The following is an 18,570-nucleotide window of genomic DNA, read 5'->3' as shown; positions in this document are numbered from 1 at the left end:
CCTATGCATGTCTACTCTGAATAAGTAAGTCCCATTAAATTCAATGGGGCTAAGTTTCAGGTAAGTGGGTTGAGGTTCACAGTCTAAGGATTTTTCAGATTATTTTAAAAACAAAGCCCCGATTATGATTTCTAAAAGTGTTTTACTCATTTTAGAACAAATCCAGCATGGAATTTAATTCTATGCACTGGGAAAGGGGGAGAAACCTTGTTTGTGGTGGGAGTCATTCTGCATATGTAACAGGAGAGTGAAGAACTCTCACAAGAATTAATAAGGAGAAGACGGTGTCATTGGTAAGTAATTTATGTCACAGACAGTGTCCAATAGGAGAAATCCACAATAAAATGCTGGTGAATTTTTATATGGATCCTTAAAATAAAGCTCACGAATGGCTGCACAGGTGTGGAGAACTGAAATTTGGAAAAATGCAAAACTGAGAGAACAAAAATTGACAGATTCATCTGTCCTTATTCCCATGTAGGCAAAAACCGTTTTGTACGCATATTTTGGCTGCCCTAGAACTGTTGTGAGGTTGTGCTAGAAATGGTTCTCTCCAAACAAGACCAGCTGAAAACCATTCTGCTATACTGAGAAAACAAGTTGCGTTCACAGTGTGGGTGTAATGTATCATCGTCACTGTTTAGGTCCTGTGCAACTGCCATCTGCATTAGGGAAGTGATCTTGCATTATTAAAGTGAACAGGAACAGCAGCAGATTTTAGCTGCTAGCCGTGAAAAGCCCTGCCTAGGGTGGGAATTGCCGCAAGTGATCATCAATCTGAAGAGTCTGCCATCATGCCCCCAAGGACACATGATCCTACTGCAAAGCCATTAAGAGATAAAGAAGAAGACGACAGTGATTGGCAGAAGTTTATGCAAAAAGAATAAACGTGGGAGCATTAAAACAATTTTCTCCATGCTAGTTTCCTGAGAAATATGCCATGTCTGCACACACAGAAAACAAAAGCTACACCCACTACAAATTAGATGAGGACAAACTGCAGTAAAAATGGAATGGCCCAGCATGAAAATAGTACCAATCAATCTGACAAATCTCTGAGGGAAGCAACGTGCTTTCAATGCAAGGTGTTTATACAACAATAGTACAGTTAAATAAGGAACTTATACTCTAAGGGCGCTCTCCAGACTGTGGCAAATTTGTGCTAGGGATTCGAGCATATACTTGAACTGTTGGTTTGTGCAATCATAGTGGATTAAAGCACTCTGTTGCCCTAGAGCAACAAATCTGCTTTTAAAAATGCAAATGAATGCTTAACAGAAAGATGCGCAAACACAGACATCTTGAGAACACAGACATCTTAGATCTTGAAGGTTATGATAATGTATTCGGGTGGCATGCATATTTGTGGTATGGCAAGGTTAAAGTACACAAGGCTTTTAAAAACCATATTGTCAGGAAAGCACTGTTTAATGTATGGTCGAGATATAAAGACTTTCTGGAAAGTAAAACCCCAAGGTGGCTTTCACCTATGGAAGCGAAAGCTTTGAAAAAACTTAATATGGAGGCTAAATGGCCAAAATATTGGGAAATTCTGGAACAGGAACGTGACAAATTGAAATTGCAGAGTTATGAGAAGCTTAAAGATAAGGTGCGAGACTGGTTACATTTTTTTCAAATAAGAGAGGCCTATAACCAGGATAAAAAAGTGGGTTTCCAGGTGGAAAAATCAAAGTTAGAGACAGAATTGTTAGAACCCAATGCTAAGATATTATCAAGAATGTACAATTTGCTGTTGAAGTGGAACACTGAGGAAGAAACGGTAAAATCTGCTATGATAAAATGGGCACAAGATATAGGATATAACATTATGTTTGCTGACTGGGAGAAGTTGTGGACCACCGGGATTAAATTTACGGCACGTAATGCCTTAAGAGAGAATATTATGAAAATGATGTATAGGTGGTACATGACCCCAGTCAAGCTTGCAAAAATATATCATTTGCCCCATAACAAATGTTGGAAATGTAAAGAAACAGAAGGTACATTCTTTCACCTTTGGTGGACCTGCCCAAGGATTAAGGCTTTCTGGGAGATGATATATAATGAACTAAAAAAGGTACTTAAGTACACCTTTCCTAAGAAACCAGAGGCCTTTCTCCTGGGCATAGTCGGCCAATTGGTGTTAAAGAAGGATAGAATCTTTTTTATGTATGCAACAGCAGCAGCAAGAATACTCATCGCGAACCATTGGAAGACGCAAGATCTACCCACTCTGGAAGAATGGCAGATGCAAGTAATGGAATATATGGAGATGGCGGAAATGACTGGCAGAATCCGAGACCAGGGAGAAGAGTTGGTGGAAGAAGATTGGAAGAAATTTAAAATTTACTTACAGAAATATTGTAAAAATTTTGAATGCTAATGGCATTGAAATGAATTGAAGGGGTTCTAGCAACGAGGTTAAAAATAAGATTGGATGGATAACTAGACAAATTAATTGGATATGAATTTGCTGAATTAATTTTTAACAGGGATACAAAAAAGGGAGATGTGAGGAAGTCAAGAAAATAAGTGAATCAAAGATGAGAAGTAAAAAAGAGGGATTTTTGTGTTTTTTCTTCTTTTTTTTAAAATGTGTTTTTTCTTTTCTTTTTTGAAACTATTTTTCTTTCGTATGTATTTTATAACTTTGTATTTTTGTGTATTTGTTTTTCTTTTTCTTGTTTGTTGTCATCTCTAAAACTTAATAAAAAATATTTATAAAAAAAAGAAAAAAGAAAGAAAGATGCGCAAACATCTCACAAGCAACTCAGGATGAATCCTCGTTGTATAACTGTTGCATTAAAAAGTCAGAATAAATACCCAATGAAGAGTTTGTTTGGAGAGAGCCAAAAACAGGAGAGAAACAGCAGTGAGAGGGAGTGATAGAGAAGAGAAGGAGAGAGGACTGTGGGCAAATGTCTTGATGTGCATTTAAAGCCTATTTACACTTGGGAATGAGGATGAAGAGTATAGACTAAAGGCCATAGGGGGAAATGCAAGTTTTGAGGAGAGAATAGAGAACTGGAAAGAGAGAGAGAGATTTGGCATTGTACATGTATTAAGGAAGTTCAATGCACACAGCAAGAGGACATATTAGAAGAGTCAACTGAGAAATCTGTTATTCGCAAATTCTGCTACAAACTGACCTGATCTCTAATACTAAAATGCAGGTCAGAAACGGGTAATCTTTTGGAGTTTGCACTTCTAATTTTGAAATGCAGCTCCCACACTCAAAAGAGAGTACTAAAATGCATCTAGAAATGCAAGTTTTCATGATGACATAAATTTAGAAAAATGCACTTTGTGAGAAAATACCATTAGGAAAATATGTTCAAACATACATATTTTAAATTGCAAGGTCTTTTTTTTTTAATGCAGAAACAGGGAGGATTGGCTTTATGAATGAACACATGCAAAACAGACATTGACCAGAAAAAGAGTGATCTGTCTATGCTCAATGTCTTTTGTCATAGAGACATCATGAAAAATGACCTGCTGCATTATGTTATCCAGAAAAAACTTAACCACTCCCCCTATAACTTCCTAGTACTTGGGGCGGTACATAGCAAACCAATTAGGAGTCATCAAAGATGGATCATCCAGCCTATTTAACAACCCAGCTGAAAGCAACATGAATGATCATTTTGTAAAGCAAGTTCCATACCTGCTGATCAACAGCCACAGCATCCAGTCCATTGTACATAATGTTGACCCAGCCATCTTTGGAAGCCAGTACAAAGAGTGACATCAAAGCCTGCAACGCATGAAAGTGAGTCAGCTTTTGACTGGTTCAGGGGTTGGTTGACTATTTGATGCACACAAATGAATAGCAAAAAAACAGAGAGGTTCTTTCCTTCCTTCTTCCTCCACCACCCTGCCCAAGTTCTCCAGGAAAAGTTGATGGGAGAGGGAAAAGAATTTGCCTGTGAAAAGGGGGAAGAGAGAGAAGGAAGTGCTGCCAGACAGCTGTCCTCTGAGAAATTCGTCCCTAGAGAAACACCAGATCAGCTCAGTCACACTGTTGGTTTAGAAAACAACTCATCACAATACACTCCATTCCTTGCTAAAATGTCACAAATCTATCAAATCCAAGGGGTTGCAAAAAAGGGAAACATGAAAAGTATCAGGAAGGACTGTGACATGCATCTGAATATTATTTTTTAAGAACCCACTTATCCCTTTATAACTGGCTCTGAACTCTTCTCTGCCACGTCTCACTCCAGCATGGAAAATTTGCACTCCATGCAAAAGTTGACCCTTCAAAAAAGATTCCAAGACACTTCAGGAGGCCTCCCTCCACCAACACTGGGAGAATATTATGGGAGAAGTATGGAGCATCCATTAAGAAAACATACAGATTAGACAGTGAATTTCAACTGGATGCAAACAGGGAAAGAAGCTAGAATATTTTAATCAGAAATGTAAAGCATCCTCCATAAACACTCGCTCTGCTTGCTCCCTTAAGAGCCTCCAGAGGCTGAGACTCGACAGTTTCCCTAGGCAACCATTTTCATTTCCCCAACAGTTCTTTTTGCAAAGAGATCTTTTCTAATGTCCGGTCTGAACATGCTTTACTGGAATCTAAACACACTATTTGTAGTCCTTCTTTCTTTGTCCCTCGTAAACACCACCCCCCGATTGATTTCTTTGCATTTAAAACTTGCCACCAGGTCTCTTAAGATAGCATACAATGTAAACCGCATGAAAATGATATCCCTGTTCATGCAACTAAACAGAGCATGCAGAACATGTGCTGCTGCAAGGCAGGACTGTGGTGGCAGGCCTCATCTCCACCCTCCATGCAGTCATTGGCTCTTCCGTGCAGGGTCTGTAGGATCCTGCTTTCCTGTCCTACATGCCCAGTAAATCCTGATTAGCACCATCAACAGCGTTGGAATTAGAGTTAAAATTCTGACTTTTGAAAATATATTTGAAAATATTTTCAATTAATTATTACAGTTTAATCCCTCATAATGCATAGCTGTTTATCCTTTCCACATAAATCATGTGCACAGGTCATATGGTGGGAAGGGCCACAGCTCAACAGTAGGGTGTCTGCTTTGCATCTAAAGGTTCAACTCCTGTCGTGTCCAGGTGGTAGGGCTGGAAGGGAAGCCTGGAGAGCAACTTGTAGTCAGTGCAGACAATGCTGAGCTAGATGGACTGATGGTCTTGTGTTACCATCAAACTTCTGACACCTTGTGTTGGCTTCAGCTGTTTATCTAGAAACTCACTATAAGCCAAGTTAATGAACTTTATTTCTGAAAAGGTCTGGGAGCCTACATAAAGTGGTAACAAACTTCTTTAGTCAGGCCACTTCTCTGAGTCAGCTCTGCAGCAGCTGGCCTCCTGGGCTATGCCTGTTTCTCTTAAAGGGGCCATGTGCCAGTTACTTAACTACACAATTCATACAGGTGTGACTCGATAGAAGGCAGCTTTCTATGTTCCTATGTGTTCTAGAACCTCATCATGCTATTTCTGATTCTTTTTTCTTTTAGGTCTCAGAGGTCTTCAGCTTTCTCTGACCTCTGAGACCACTTGAAAGATTCCTGGATACTGTAAATGAGATATGCTGCTTTTATTGAATTTTTTAAAGCAGCTTCTGAATTGCTGCTTTGCATTAATCATTTATTGTACAGTACGCCAACTTGATATTGTTCCAATGAGATGAGGTATATCAGTATTTTAAACTAACCAACCAAACCAAACCAGACCTAGAGGCATTATCAGAACCAAAGTTAAGCACTTTGCATCCCACTGAAATTCGCAATGGAGTAAAGGCTACAGTTCTTTAACCCACTTACCTGGGAGCCAACCCCATTAAACAATGGTATTTACTTCTCAATAGACATGTAAGTGCATGCTTAACTGAAGCTTTAATTGCCGTTTTTATTAAAATGTGGTTGGTTTAGTTTAGTTTCTATGTGCTGATTTTATTGCTGAAACCAAGGAGACTTAGAAGTGCTTAATGTTGGATGGACTGTGCCATTTGGGATTCTGATTCTTAAGGTATATCTATCTTATAATGTGGTAATGAAAAACTGGATACGCTTCTGAAGATGAAGGCTCTCAACAGCAGTACTACAACCTCCCATCCTTCAATGTGAGGATCGATGTCTGATGTCACAGTTCCTCCTTTTGGGCTGAAGACACCAGGGAGACTAAAATGAGTCTAAGGAAACTTGGAGGGTTCCACATTTACCTGGCCCAGATTGTCGAAGTTGTATTTGTGATGGACCCACTTGTAATTGGCAGCCATGCAGTCAGACCTATTGGTGATGTTTCGGGTGTCCACGCCCAGACAGTGGTAGAATTTCCCCTTGAACAGCTGCAAGAAGAAACCGCTTTGTCAGAGACTTTGCTGTTAGGAATGGAGGGTGATGCTCCTGAGTTTAGTTACGAGACAAGGCAACTTGCACATCTCGGTCACTGACTGCCACCTGGTTTAAGACCCATTGTGAACTGAGAGTCATTAACCTCCTGACACCCATTTGGAAGTAAATAATGAGAAAGTAGCTGAATGGGGACCAGCAGAAGCAAAATGCCCCCAATTCTATTCCCCAGGCCAGCCTAGAGTTATTCTGTTCCAATTTGTTACTGGGTTTGCTGAATGCGAGCATACTGCTCCCATGAATTAAATACTCAGAAAATATTCCCTACTTCTCAGACATTTCAACATAAATTTACTCGGTGGTGACTTAAAAAAAATCTGTTGCCCCAGTTCCCTTTCCCATATGGCAGGGATTGGATTGTGCATTTGGAAAATCTCAGGGTGACTTCACACGTTACAGGAAGCTCATCTGCTTTCTAGCACTTCCCGTACATTATGAAACTGCCATCCCTACATACAGATTAAATATAGCACATTCTTCCAAATGATAGAAGCACTACCCACTCCAGCAGACCTCTGCAGTAGGAGCCTAAAATAAAACAGAACGTCACTACTTTCTTCTTCAAATAGTCGTGGGTGGATCCAGTGCTTGGAATGTGGGGGAAAGTCAGGAATTAACAGAAACCACTTTTTTGTAATAAAACAGTAGGTAGATATCTGCGCTCTCAAGCATTTCAGTTTGGACCAGCAGCCAACATGCCATTTCAGCACTGGGTCCTGAGGTCCAGCTGAATCTTACTGTAGCCCTGAACACCAGCCTTGCACTCTTATTATTTTGAAATGCATCCCTTCCAGCTATCACATTAGAACTGGACCAAAGAGGGAGTGTGAAACAGTGAATATGACCCCTCCTCTAATTTTTTATTAAATCTCGAAAAATATTCCAAAATATTTATTGCCATAAACAAAATGTTTTTCCCTAATATAAATTCCTTCTTGACGTCCCACCCCTCCTTTCCTGATGTTTGTTTTTTACTTCTTTTTATTAGTGAATCTGACATCTCAAGCTCATCCAAATAGGTTCTTGCTTTCTCTGTGCCTGCATTTTCAGGGATGAGCTGGGAGCCTGCCTAACATTCCTCTTCTTCCAGACCTTTGGCTAATTAAACAATCTATGGCCTTTTAAACTGTGTAGGATATTATTTTTTGTTTGTTATTATGGTATTCAAGAAGGACACTGACAAACTGGAACGTGTCCAGAGGAGGGCAACCAAAATGGTCAAAGGCCTGGAAACGATGCCTTATGAAGAACGGCTAAGGGAGCTGGGCATGTTTAGCCTGGAGAAGAGGAGGTTAAGGGGTGATATGATAGCCATGTTCAAATATATAAAAGGATGTCACATAGAGGAGGGAGAAAGGTTGTTTTCTGCTGCTCCAGACAAGCGGACACGGAGCAATGGCTCCAAACTACAAGAAAGAAGATTCCAGCTAAACATTAGGAAGAACTTCCTGACAGTAAGAGCTGTTCGACAGTGGAATTTGCTGCCAAGGAATGTGGTGGAGTCTCCTTCTTTGGAGGTCTTTAAGCAGAGGCTTGACAACTATATGTCAGGAGTGCTCTGATGGTGTTTCATGCTTGGCAGGGGGTTGGACTCGATGGCCCTTGTGGTCTCTTCCAACTCTATGATTCTATGATTCTATGGTATGCATTTTTGTGTTTTGAGATTGTAAACTGCCCTGTGATCTTTCAGATGAAGGGCGGTATAGGAATTTAATAGATTAGAATTAGAATCGATGCATTCCTAGGCAGATGCCATGGGGACAGCACTTTGTTTGCCATCATTTCTGAAGTCCGCTTGCAAGTGGTTTGCATTCGAACTGCTTGCAAATGGACTTTGAAGTAATGTCTCTCAGCGTCCATCAGCTGATCAGTGCTGAGAGCCACCTTGGAAATCCAAGTGGCTTGAATACATTATTAGGTGTCTGACAAATAGGCGGTTCCACCTGCTTGTCAAAGTTGGCCTGCAGTGAGGGGTGGGGGAGGGAAGGAAGAATCCAGCCCACCAACCAGATCCCATGCCCCACCCTGCCTCATCAGGAGACAAAAAGCCACACATCTCTTGACAAATTTCCTATCCACCTTTTTACCATGGTCTATATTATAATGGGAAAGCAGGCCTTTAAGTAAGCAGAAGTAAATTCTCAACTGCTTTCATGTTAGGACAAAAAGATGTAGCAGATGAGACACAAAGACAGAGGAACCAGAGTGGTGTAGTAGTTGTAGTGTTGGACTAGGATCTAGGCAACACGGGTTCAAATCCCTCCTCAACCATAAAACTCAGTTGGGTGACCTTGGGCCAGTTACAGTCTCTCAGCCTGGTCTACCTCACAGGGTTGCTGTGAGGGTAAAATGGGGAGGAAGAGAACCATGTACACCACCATGAGCTCCTTGGAGGAAAGGTGGGATATAAAAAATAATTAAATATAATTAAAAATAATACATTTTCTCATAGATGATATTAACAACAGTACCTGCACCCCAAGAATGCCAAAGATGATGAAGAAAGCACAGCAAATGAGGACGATGTTTCCAATGGGCTTGAGTGATGAAATGAGTGTCTCGACCACAAGCTTCAGGCCCGGCGCACGACTTATTACCCTGAAAAAGAAGCACTGTGAGGAGCAACAATAAGGGAGACGTAGAACAGAGATGCTTTTCTCAATGTTTTACAAAGAGCTGCTCTAAAAAGTATCACGACACAGCTGCTTGCCCCGTAAAGCAACATGGCGAATTTCCAGCAAGGGCATCATTTCATCCCCATATATGTATTTTTGTACACATTACATGGCTGGACAATTGCATTACAAAATTAAGAGCAATGCCAGTTTCGAAGAACAGCTGTGCTTTGGTTTGCATATTGCTTTTGAAAGTGCAAATTAGGCACCTAAATGCAAACTCAGTCTAAATTCTCCCCCATCGCTACTGTCAAAACTGACTCTGGATACATACACACCCACTCCCTGCCTCTCTGCTTGTTCTTTCCTATTTTGATTGGCCTTGTCATCACAGACTGTATCTAAGTGCCCTAAGCTCTTGACCCTTCTTATTGCCCTTTCCAAAACCTTTATCACGGCAAAACATCTGGGAGTCCACACAAGCTTTCTCTGGGTGTTCAGAAGCAGGGTCCTTACAGAAGAGAGGAGGAGGGAGACTAGCCTTTTGGATCTCACCTAAGAGGGCGTAAAGTACGCAGCAGCCGGAGGACTCGCAGCACCCCCAGAATTTTGGCTCCACCAGCAGAGGCTACCGAAACCACAATATCAATGATGGATACGAACACCAAGAAGCCATCCAGGATATTCCAGCTACTGCGGAGATAGGCCTGCTCTCCAAAATATAGGCCAAGGGAGACTACCTAGGGGAGATGAGAGAATGCATGAGTGTGGAGAATGTGATAGTCAAGCAGTAACGCTGAGCTACACTCCTGGAACTACTACACAGTGCAGATACTTGAGGGTTTCACCTGGGTACAGAATTCTTGATGGGAACAGGCAAGGGGTCAATGGAAAGCTGATCACTGACACTGATATAATGCTTGGCTCTCTTCTAATAAAAACAACAACAACCAAAACTCTGGGGAATAAAAAATGGACAGGAGGGCCTGATTTCACCTCTAACAAATATCTTTTTTAAAAGCTGCTAATAGCCACCAAGGCCCTGATAATCTTCTTGCTGCTGCTGCTTATACTATATACAAATCCCTTCATCACCACAGAGATAATTTCAAGTTTTGGACTTCTGAGATTTGGAAATGAAAGGGTTTTAATCAGTGCTTTTTTCTGGGGGGACACAGGGGTATGCCTACCCCTAAACAATTTGTGAAACTTTGTACTTTTGTCCATTTACTGTATTTGTTTTCCCCAATTTGAACTATAAAATGGTGATTTTCTTGAGTAAAAATGAGAGTATCCCTAAACATTTTTTTTAGAAAAAAAACCCCACTGGTTTTAATTCTCAGTACTTCCTATCATGCCAGCCTGTGGGAAGCAATTGTACAAATATAACCAGCAAGAAATATGGCAACACTGAATATTTACTCATTTGCTGTGTGTGTGTGTGTGTGTGTGTGTGTGTGTGTGTGTGTGTGTGTGAATGTACTGGATCCTTTCTTTGGAGGAGGGAAGAAATGTTTATTTGGGGAAAAAACACAACCCCTGAAATCACTTTCAAAGTGCTGCCATTATTTGCCCCACCGTCTGTCTCTTGGGTGCTATTCTCATTGCTCCCCACCCTGGGTTCTCTCTTTTCTAAAGTTACCCTAGCCAGCCAGGGGTCATGCAGTGACCTTGATGCTGAAATGCTTCACAGCTCATCAGATTCAGCTAAGTGCTGATATCATCATGGGCAAGCAAAGCCTATTCGGGTGGAGCTCTGAATAGACAAAGAATTGCTGCCCTATTTGCAGCAATATATGTACATTCACCAAAAGGGCATCTGCCCTTTTTAAACTCTGCTGAATATATTTGTGAAAATGGCACCCTTTTGTACCTTACCCATCCCCCCCCCAAATGGTATGTTTGCCTCCCTGACAGACTTGGAAGGGGTTAGTTGGGTCAGTGAAATGGGGACGGCTTGGTAGCTGTCAATGAGTGACTTACTTTCAGTGTCATCTCAGCAACGAAGATCGCTGTGAAGATGTAATTGGATACCGTAAGGAAGATTCTCTCCTGGAATAATCAAAGGCAGCCTCAGAATGTATCTAGCAAGAGCTCTGCAGTTTGAGTCATTGCAACGAGCTTAGCAAATCCTACTTGGTTGCTAAGAGTCAGGTGAATCTAAAAGTCTAGGGTACTTTAAGGTCAGCTGCCAAAAGTATCACCCTACCCAACATCTCAAGTACATTATAATATGCTGTTGTCCTTCCTAGTCTACTGTTGTGGCCCAATCAGTTCCTAGTGGATGTGGTAGAAATAAAAAATGAATGTGAACAGGCCAGGAACTGAGGTTTTCTTTTCATTTACATTCACAAATACCTAAAAAAAAGATACAAACACAGCTAAGGGCATGGTCACATTGCCAGTTACACTCCATCCAGTGCATTCCCACTGCTACTTTTAGAAGTCACATTCCCACGGCACGAGCCACAATCCATGCTGACCCTGTGCTTTGTTGACAAATACTGCTATTTGATGTGTTTCCCCCCTCAAAGCAGCTTCAATTTGACTAGAAAACTAGATGCAGAGTTAGCAGTCATGTGACCATGCCCTAATAAACCATTGTGCATGCACAGATGACAGCTTCATAAATGGGAGTTCTGGGGGAGGAGGGGTTTGCAGGGGTGAGGAAACAAAACAGGTAATGCCTCATCCCGTCTCTGATGTAAACTGTGCAAATGCAGCTTAAAACGCAGCAGGGGGGAAATGAACCTGCTGCATTTTGAGCCACAGTTGCGAACATGCCTTCCAGTTGTGAACTGTTACACCATTGAATAGAATCCTCAGGTAGATGGTGCTCCTAGCAATCAAGCCAAGTATGTGGCTCTTCTGTGGTTGAGGCAAACTGTGCACAGAACATAGGAAATTGCCTTATAACAGCAACATATATAGATGTTCATTTGGCCCAGCAGCAGCTCTCCCAGGTCTCAAGCAGAGGACCTTCTCATTACTTGCCAGGTGAGCCTTTGAACTAGAGGTGTCAGGGATTGAATTTGGAGCCTTCTGCATTCAAAGTGTGTCCTCTGTCACTAAGCTATGGTTCCCCCCACTACCGGGCACAACACTGGACTGTCACTGCAAACCCACCTAGACCTACATTTGCAGAAGGGAGGCTTGTTCACACAGTTTGCCATGAGCTGGAAAGTGCTGCCTGCTATGTGCCCAAGGTTCATAAGTGGAATTTCGCAAGCCTCGTCTCAGGAATGTGAACAGTCTTCAGTGTGTATGTTCTCCTGATTATACATTTAAAAGCTAATCCCCAAAGCACACAGATAAACCATCTTATCTAACTTTCATCTTCAGTGTTGTCGTGTACACAATGAGCTTCCCTCTTATTGGCAGGTGTATAGATTTCCAATACATGAGAAAGATATGTGTTTTCCTCATTTTTCACTATCATTGGCTGCTGTTCTAGTAATGTACCGTATTTTTCGCCCCATTGGACGCACTTTTTCCCCTCCAAAAATGAAGGGGAAATGTGTGTGCATCCTATGGGGCGAATGCAGGCTTTCGCTGAAGCCTGGAGAGCGAGAGAAGTTGGTGTGCACCGACCCCTCTCGCTCTCCAGGCTTCAGGAAGCTATCCGCAAGTCTTGGGAGCTCTGCGGGAGTTCCCGTTGGGCTCCCAAGGCTTGCGGATAGCGGCCTCCAAACCTGACCTGGTTTGGAGGCTGGCAGTGGGGAAAGCAGCGCTTCTCCCCACCGCCAGCCCCACAAGCTCGGGGGACAACGGGGAGGTGGAGCACGCCTTCCCGATGTTCCCAGACCTGGTTTGGAGGCTGGCGGTGGGAGCTGCCTGCATCCTGAAGCCGGGAAGATATCCACAAGCCTGGGGAGACTGGCACGACTTCCCGCCGGGCTCCCTAGGCTTGCGGATAGCAGCCTGTTCTGGGGGCTGGGGTCGGGGGAAGCTCGGGTTTCCCCTGCGCCTGGGGGGGGGATAATTTTTTTTCTTTATTTCCCCCCCCCCAAAAAAAAACCCCGAGGTGCGCCCTGTGGGCTGGTGCGCCCTATGGGGCGAAAAATACGGTAAGGAAGTACCATTCTGAAGCTTTAGATAGGAAGCGTTTTCTTCACATAGAATATATTGTCAAGGATTTCATCTGAATGGCTAAAGTATTTTACAAGCATATGCTCTTTTATGTCACACACATTTATCTAAAATAGATATTCTGACACTTACTAACACAGATAAGAAACATCATCACTGTAACTCAGGACAGGGGGCCCTTTTCAGGCAGAGTGCCAAATTACCCTGGTAAAAAGGTGTTTAGGGCTGCATACTAGTAGTGGCAGGCCCAAGCTCACACATGCAATCACACATATACAAAGCTGCTTCCACTGGAAACAGAGGCATACATTTAATTCTTAGTAAAACTAGTCAAGTTCCATTTTCCATTTTCTCCATAGACTTGTTTTACCAAGTTTGTAAAAAAACAAACAAAAAAACAAAAACCCCCACACTCTCCAACATCCTTTCTATGTCCTAATTGTGCAAAAGGTAAAAAGAACTCTGCTCCCCTAAGATTCTATGGTCCATCTGAACAGGTTATAGTACTCACTGTGCTTCTCTGTTCAATCTGTGGTCTCTCCAGGGCAATAGTGATGCAGTTCAGGAAAATGAAGGCCAGGACAATGTAATCAAACAGCTTATGGGCGATGATAGTTTGACAGAGGATACGAAATCTGAAAGACAGTTCACTTGTTTGTGAAGTGCATATGTTTCTAAGGGATGATAGGGGTACTGAGAAGGTTTGGGGGAATTGGAAGATGATAAAATTACTCCCTGAAACTTTAGCTGTTAAACCTCCTGTTCAAAATTTGTTTGGTTCCACTTGAAGACTGTGCATCTGATTTAATTAGTATTGCCTCATGGCAAACTTTTAGAATCTCTCATTTTATTTATAATAAATAGTAGTAAATTTGAGAGCTGGGATAACTTCCTCTGCTGCTATAAGCTTTGCAAAATAATGCAGAAGATACAGTAGTGCAACATTGCTAAAAAAATACATCATGGTGTATGACTGATAATGTAATGCAGGCGTCAGCAAACTTTTTCAGCAGGGGGCCGGTCCACTGTCCCTCAGATCTTGTGGGGGGCCAGACTATATTTTTTTTTGGGGGGGGGGATGAACGAATTCCTATACCTCACAAATAACCCAGAGAGGCATTTTAAATAAAAGCACACATTTTACTCATGTAAAAACACGCTGATTCCCAGACCGTCCGTGGGCTGGATTTAGAATGCGATTGGGCCAGATCCGGCCCACGGGCCTTAGTTTGCCTACCCATGATGTTATTCATAAACCAACCATGTGCTCTAATAGATGTGCAGGTGTGACTGAAGGTAAATGCAAAAAATTCAAGGCAGCGTGGTAGTATCCCACCCCAATTTGCCCATCCCTCACAAACACAAACAAAAGTAAAGGACACATACCTGTTTTGTGGTGAGAAAAGGTAGATGGACCAGTCTTCACGCAACTCACACCAGTCTGGCTTGTAGGCCTCTATCATCTTTTTGATACGGAAACACAGGCTCTGTGAAAAGCGAGGCAGAACATCAGAAGTTGCCGCCTTCTTCACTTTCCCCACATGAGCAAGAGTACTTTAACGCCTTGCATACCAAAAACTGAGAAACCTCCCAATTACACGTTCTTCATCTATATGGCTCATTCACTACCCACCATGCCCCATGCAGGGTAAGAAAATGACTTGAAATCACAGCTGTGGGAGACGATGATGGCATGGACAGAGCGTTCAGAAGTTTCTCTCTGATCTGACATAAAACTGAAGGGCTGAAAAGAGAACTTCAAGGTCATCAGAGCCAACTGCAAGCACCATGGCAGGATTAATGAACTAATTTACCTCCTAGAAAGTAGAGAATCAGCACTGCCATTCTGACGTAGACTGAAAGCTTTGCTGATTGGGCAACACTTAAAATTACTAACAGCCATGGGCTACTGAAACAGCTCAAAGCATTGCCTTCTACCAAGAAAACCCCTAAATGCCCCTTATTGATACTGACATTTCACACCTGGTGAAATCCAGTGAGTCCCTTAGAGAGAGAATTTTATGTAGCCGAGACTGAATCCTGAGCACCCTTACTTGGGTGTTGGGAGTAAGTCTTGGGGAATCAGACTCAATTTGAAGTAACATTGCATAAAGTTCACAGTAATTTTTCAAACATTGGCTACATCAGAGGTTTGTGCATTCTTACTAATATTGCCTATTCCATAAGTAATAGAGAGACACAGTTAGAGGCATGCAGGTATCCATGGGGATGTTCCTAATGCCAAAAATATAAAGGAGAGTCTGAGATGTAGTATAAGAGGAAATATTCTACTAACACATCTGGAATTTCAGACAAGACTCAGGCTAAGGACAGGGCTTCAGATAGATACACGTAAAGCCTAATCACTGCTGATCTTTAAAAAACAAGAAAACCTATGAAGTTTGATAGGATTCTGCTGTACTTGTGGGCGGGATTTTTAGCTGTTTTTGGTGTATGACAGAGATTGAATTTTCATGTCTTGTAAGCTGCCTTGCGTGGGCAGTGTGCCCTGAAAGGTGGCAGAAGCACTCTGAAACCAATTAAATAATGCCAGAAGAGTCTATGGCTTGGGAAATCTGGGGAACCATAGAGTTCTATAGAGTTCTTCAAAAGCTGATCACTCTTCAATGAGAAGATCAGAATGGGCAAATCTTCCTGGAAGATAGCTCACTCACCACTAGGGAAGGGCAAATGTCTCAATTTTTGTCTCTCTCCATTTCTATTTTTTTCTGTTGTCAATTTCAGTGCTCCACATTTCTGTATCAGTTTGTGATTTTTGTAAAAATATATATATATCATGAAAACTGTTCAGCATTCTAATGCAAATTCTTCCTAACATACATGTGCTGGTATAAAATTTTGCCTGATATACACATTCCAATAGGCAATTTTCCTGAGTAGAATGCGTTTTCATATGGTATTTTCACTAATATATGCATTCTTATGCACATTTTTACCTACTATTTCCTTCCTTGGTATGCATTATTTAATTGAAGAACTGCAACACAAAGTCACAGAACACAATGTTCTTTTCAGAGAACATGACATGAAAAGCATTTCATGGGAGGAGAAGTTTTGGAAAGGGTTCTGTTAGAGCTTCACTGTGATCTCTCTTTGCACAGTACAGCCAGGAAGTTCTGGGCTGGCCCAGCTCACCCTCTTATCTGCTATGATGGTTCTCCTGAACTCTACAAAGTCCTAATGCCCCTTTAGTGGGGGAAGCAACTACTTACATAGTCTATCTCCTCCTCGTCTTCTCCATGGTCTTTGCGGTTGTTCATTTCTGGGAACATATCCTTAGCAATGTTGGGCATTTTGCCATTGCAGTTCTGGTGCTCACTGGGCCCTGTGGTCACACCCGTTTTCCGCAAAGGCCTGTGATTGGATAGGACCGTGGGTGCCAACTCCACCAGTTCAGAGGAGCCTTTGGTGTCCAAGGAGAGGGTTCGCCGATGGTGGTGAACTCTTACAAGCCCTTCCTGTTCACCCTCTGATGCCCTGTGTCGTTCCCCGGATAAGAGGGACTCGTGCTCAGCTGAAGGAGGCTTGTGCTTGAGGCTGTGTCCCCGGGCCAGGCTGTTCCAGCTGGAGCGGCGGCTCCCCCAGCCCCCAGTCCGGCTCCAGGCACCGTAATGAGAACTACGAGAGCTAGACTGCAATAAATCCAAGAGAGGGTTCAGCACCCCCACCCAAATAGGAAAGCAGCACAAGTCAACATCCTCAGCCATTTATTTATTCAGAATGTTTTTAGACCATCTTTCATTAGGAAAATCACATGAGGCAGTTCAGAATCAGCACAGATCATTAAAATTACAATGGAACAATAACTTACTTCAAACTAGTTGCTGTTACTTCAAACTCTTCTAACTGTAAATTAGAGGTATGTGGTTTTGGCTTGGTCATCATAATCACTAGCACAACTCTTATCCATTTCCATAGTACTGGAAGGGAAATGGATCTTGCACATTCTAACAGTGGGGACAATGAGTTCTGGAAAACCATGGGTGATGTGGAGCAGAAATTCATGGAAGATACAGCTTTCAATGGCTACTAGTCAGGATGGCTATAGATTATCTACAGGACCAGATACAACATGTCTCTGGATGCCAGTCACTAGGGAACAGCAGGAGAATAGGGCTATCACTCCCTCAATCTGCTTATGGGCTTCTCAAAGACACCTGACTGGCCTCTGAGGGTAGCAGGATGTTTTGGTCTGATCCACCAGTGCTCTTCTTACATTTGAACTGAAGCTGGAGTTTGGATTAAGGTTTGGATTAAGAGAGATGTTGCTTAAGCTAGAGTACATATGAGCTGAGGAGTGTTGGAAAATGTAGCCAATGGCAAGCTTGAGAGGAAGCAATAGCTCAGTACCAGAGTACATGCTCTGGATGTAGAAGAACTTATTCTCTGGTCCCATAAAGTAAACGATCTTATTCTCAGGTGTTAGGACTGGAAATCATTGTAGTATGTTGGCTTTAGGCAACATGTGCTACACCTAGATTTAAATTCACCCACCAGAGACATCACACTGCTTTTCCTGGATTCGAGGGCCATGAGGACTTGGTCAGGCTGCAGAGCATTTCGGGAAGGGTTGGGAATTCCAGCAGCTGCTCCAGGCTGGTTGAGACACGGAAGGCTGGGGTCAAGATGTCCATTTGGGGTCATGGGAATTGCACAAAGCTTTGGATCTGAGCAGAAAAAATGCAAAGGAAAGAGAGCAAAGGACATTCTGTTTTCCATCCAGAGAGCCCTTCGATAAATGCATTCACGTGCTTTCAGATATATAGTGAACTCGAAGGAACTGTGCTCATACATAAATTCCACATACATAGATTCAGACTTTGGCGCTATCTCCATAGCAATGCCTCTAGGAAATAGGGAGAACAATATGGGAGAACAAAAAGTATCCTTCTCCTCCATCACCCAATAGCTTCTGCACTGACAGTGCTTCATACTTTCCCCATTAAATCTGGGAAACGTTCTCCTTGGGAGAAAGTAAAGCTTATTCTTTATTGCCCAAATGCTTAGCAAAGAAGATTCTTGCAGTAGGCACTCCACTACAGCAGCAGGAGAACTGATGCAGTAGCAATAGCTATCCTTAGTGTGAGCAGCTTAATATTCACATACATGGAAAGAAGCAAGACTGCAATGACTGATGATACCCCCCTCCCTGCTTTCAAATCGAAGGCAGCTGTAGCTTTGTTCCTGCAGCAGGAGCACATTACAAAAGGAGAATATAGTAAAAATGAGAGAAACCGATGAAGACATTAACCAATCCGTGACAAGCTGTTTTGTATCCTATGTTTGAGAGCCACCTCTGCATCCCCAGACCAACACCAGCAAGTCTCTTTTCATTTGTATCTGGGAATCTATCTACTACCAGACATGTCCTGACTTCCCTGGAAGCAGAGCGCCTATTGAGCCATTTGGCCTTGGAAACCCATCAGCAATATGAGGGGCTTTGAGGTTCT

At 42.4% G+C, this 18,570-nt stretch overlaps 1 protein-coding gene across 4 annotated transcripts in view; it reads right to left on the bottom strand.

Moving 5' to 3' along the window:
- Window positions 1-18,570, bottom strand: part of CACNA1I (calcium voltage-gated channel subunit alpha1 I) — a 292,566-nt gene that overhangs the window by 40,731 nt on the left and 233,265 nt on the right. For all 4 annotated transcript variants that reach the window (XM_081877575.1, XM_081877574.1, XM_081877577.1 and 1 more), the window contains exons 16-24: window positions 17,615-17,787; window positions 16,333-16,752; window positions 14,486-14,586; window positions 13,611-13,734; window positions 10,994-11,062; window positions 9,566-9,750; window positions 8,867-8,993; window positions 6,206-6,331; window positions 3,668-3,757 (exon numbers count right to left, since the gene is read on the bottom strand). In XM_081877575.1, coding sequence (XP_081733701.1) covers window positions 3,668-3,757; window positions 6,206-6,331; window positions 8,867-8,993; window positions 9,566-9,750; window positions 10,994-11,062; window positions 13,611-13,734; window positions 14,486-14,586; window positions 16,333-16,752; window positions 17,615-17,787 — 1,415 coding nt within the window. The remainder of the gene's footprint in view (window positions 1-3,667; window positions 3,758-6,205; window positions 6,332-8,866; window positions 8,994-9,565; window positions 9,751-10,993; window positions 11,063-13,610; window positions 13,735-14,485; window positions 14,587-16,332; window positions 16,753-17,614; window positions 17,788-18,570) is intronic.

This window comes from Podarcis erhardii (genome assembly GCF_964252035.2).
Source record: "Podarcis erhardii genome assembly, chromosome: 10".
NCBI lineage: Eukaryota > Metazoa > Chordata > Lepidosauria > Squamata > Lacertidae > Podarcis > Podarcis erhardii.
Note: the sequence above shows the minus strand (reverse complement) of the source record. Positions and strands in the feature narration are given on the sequence as shown.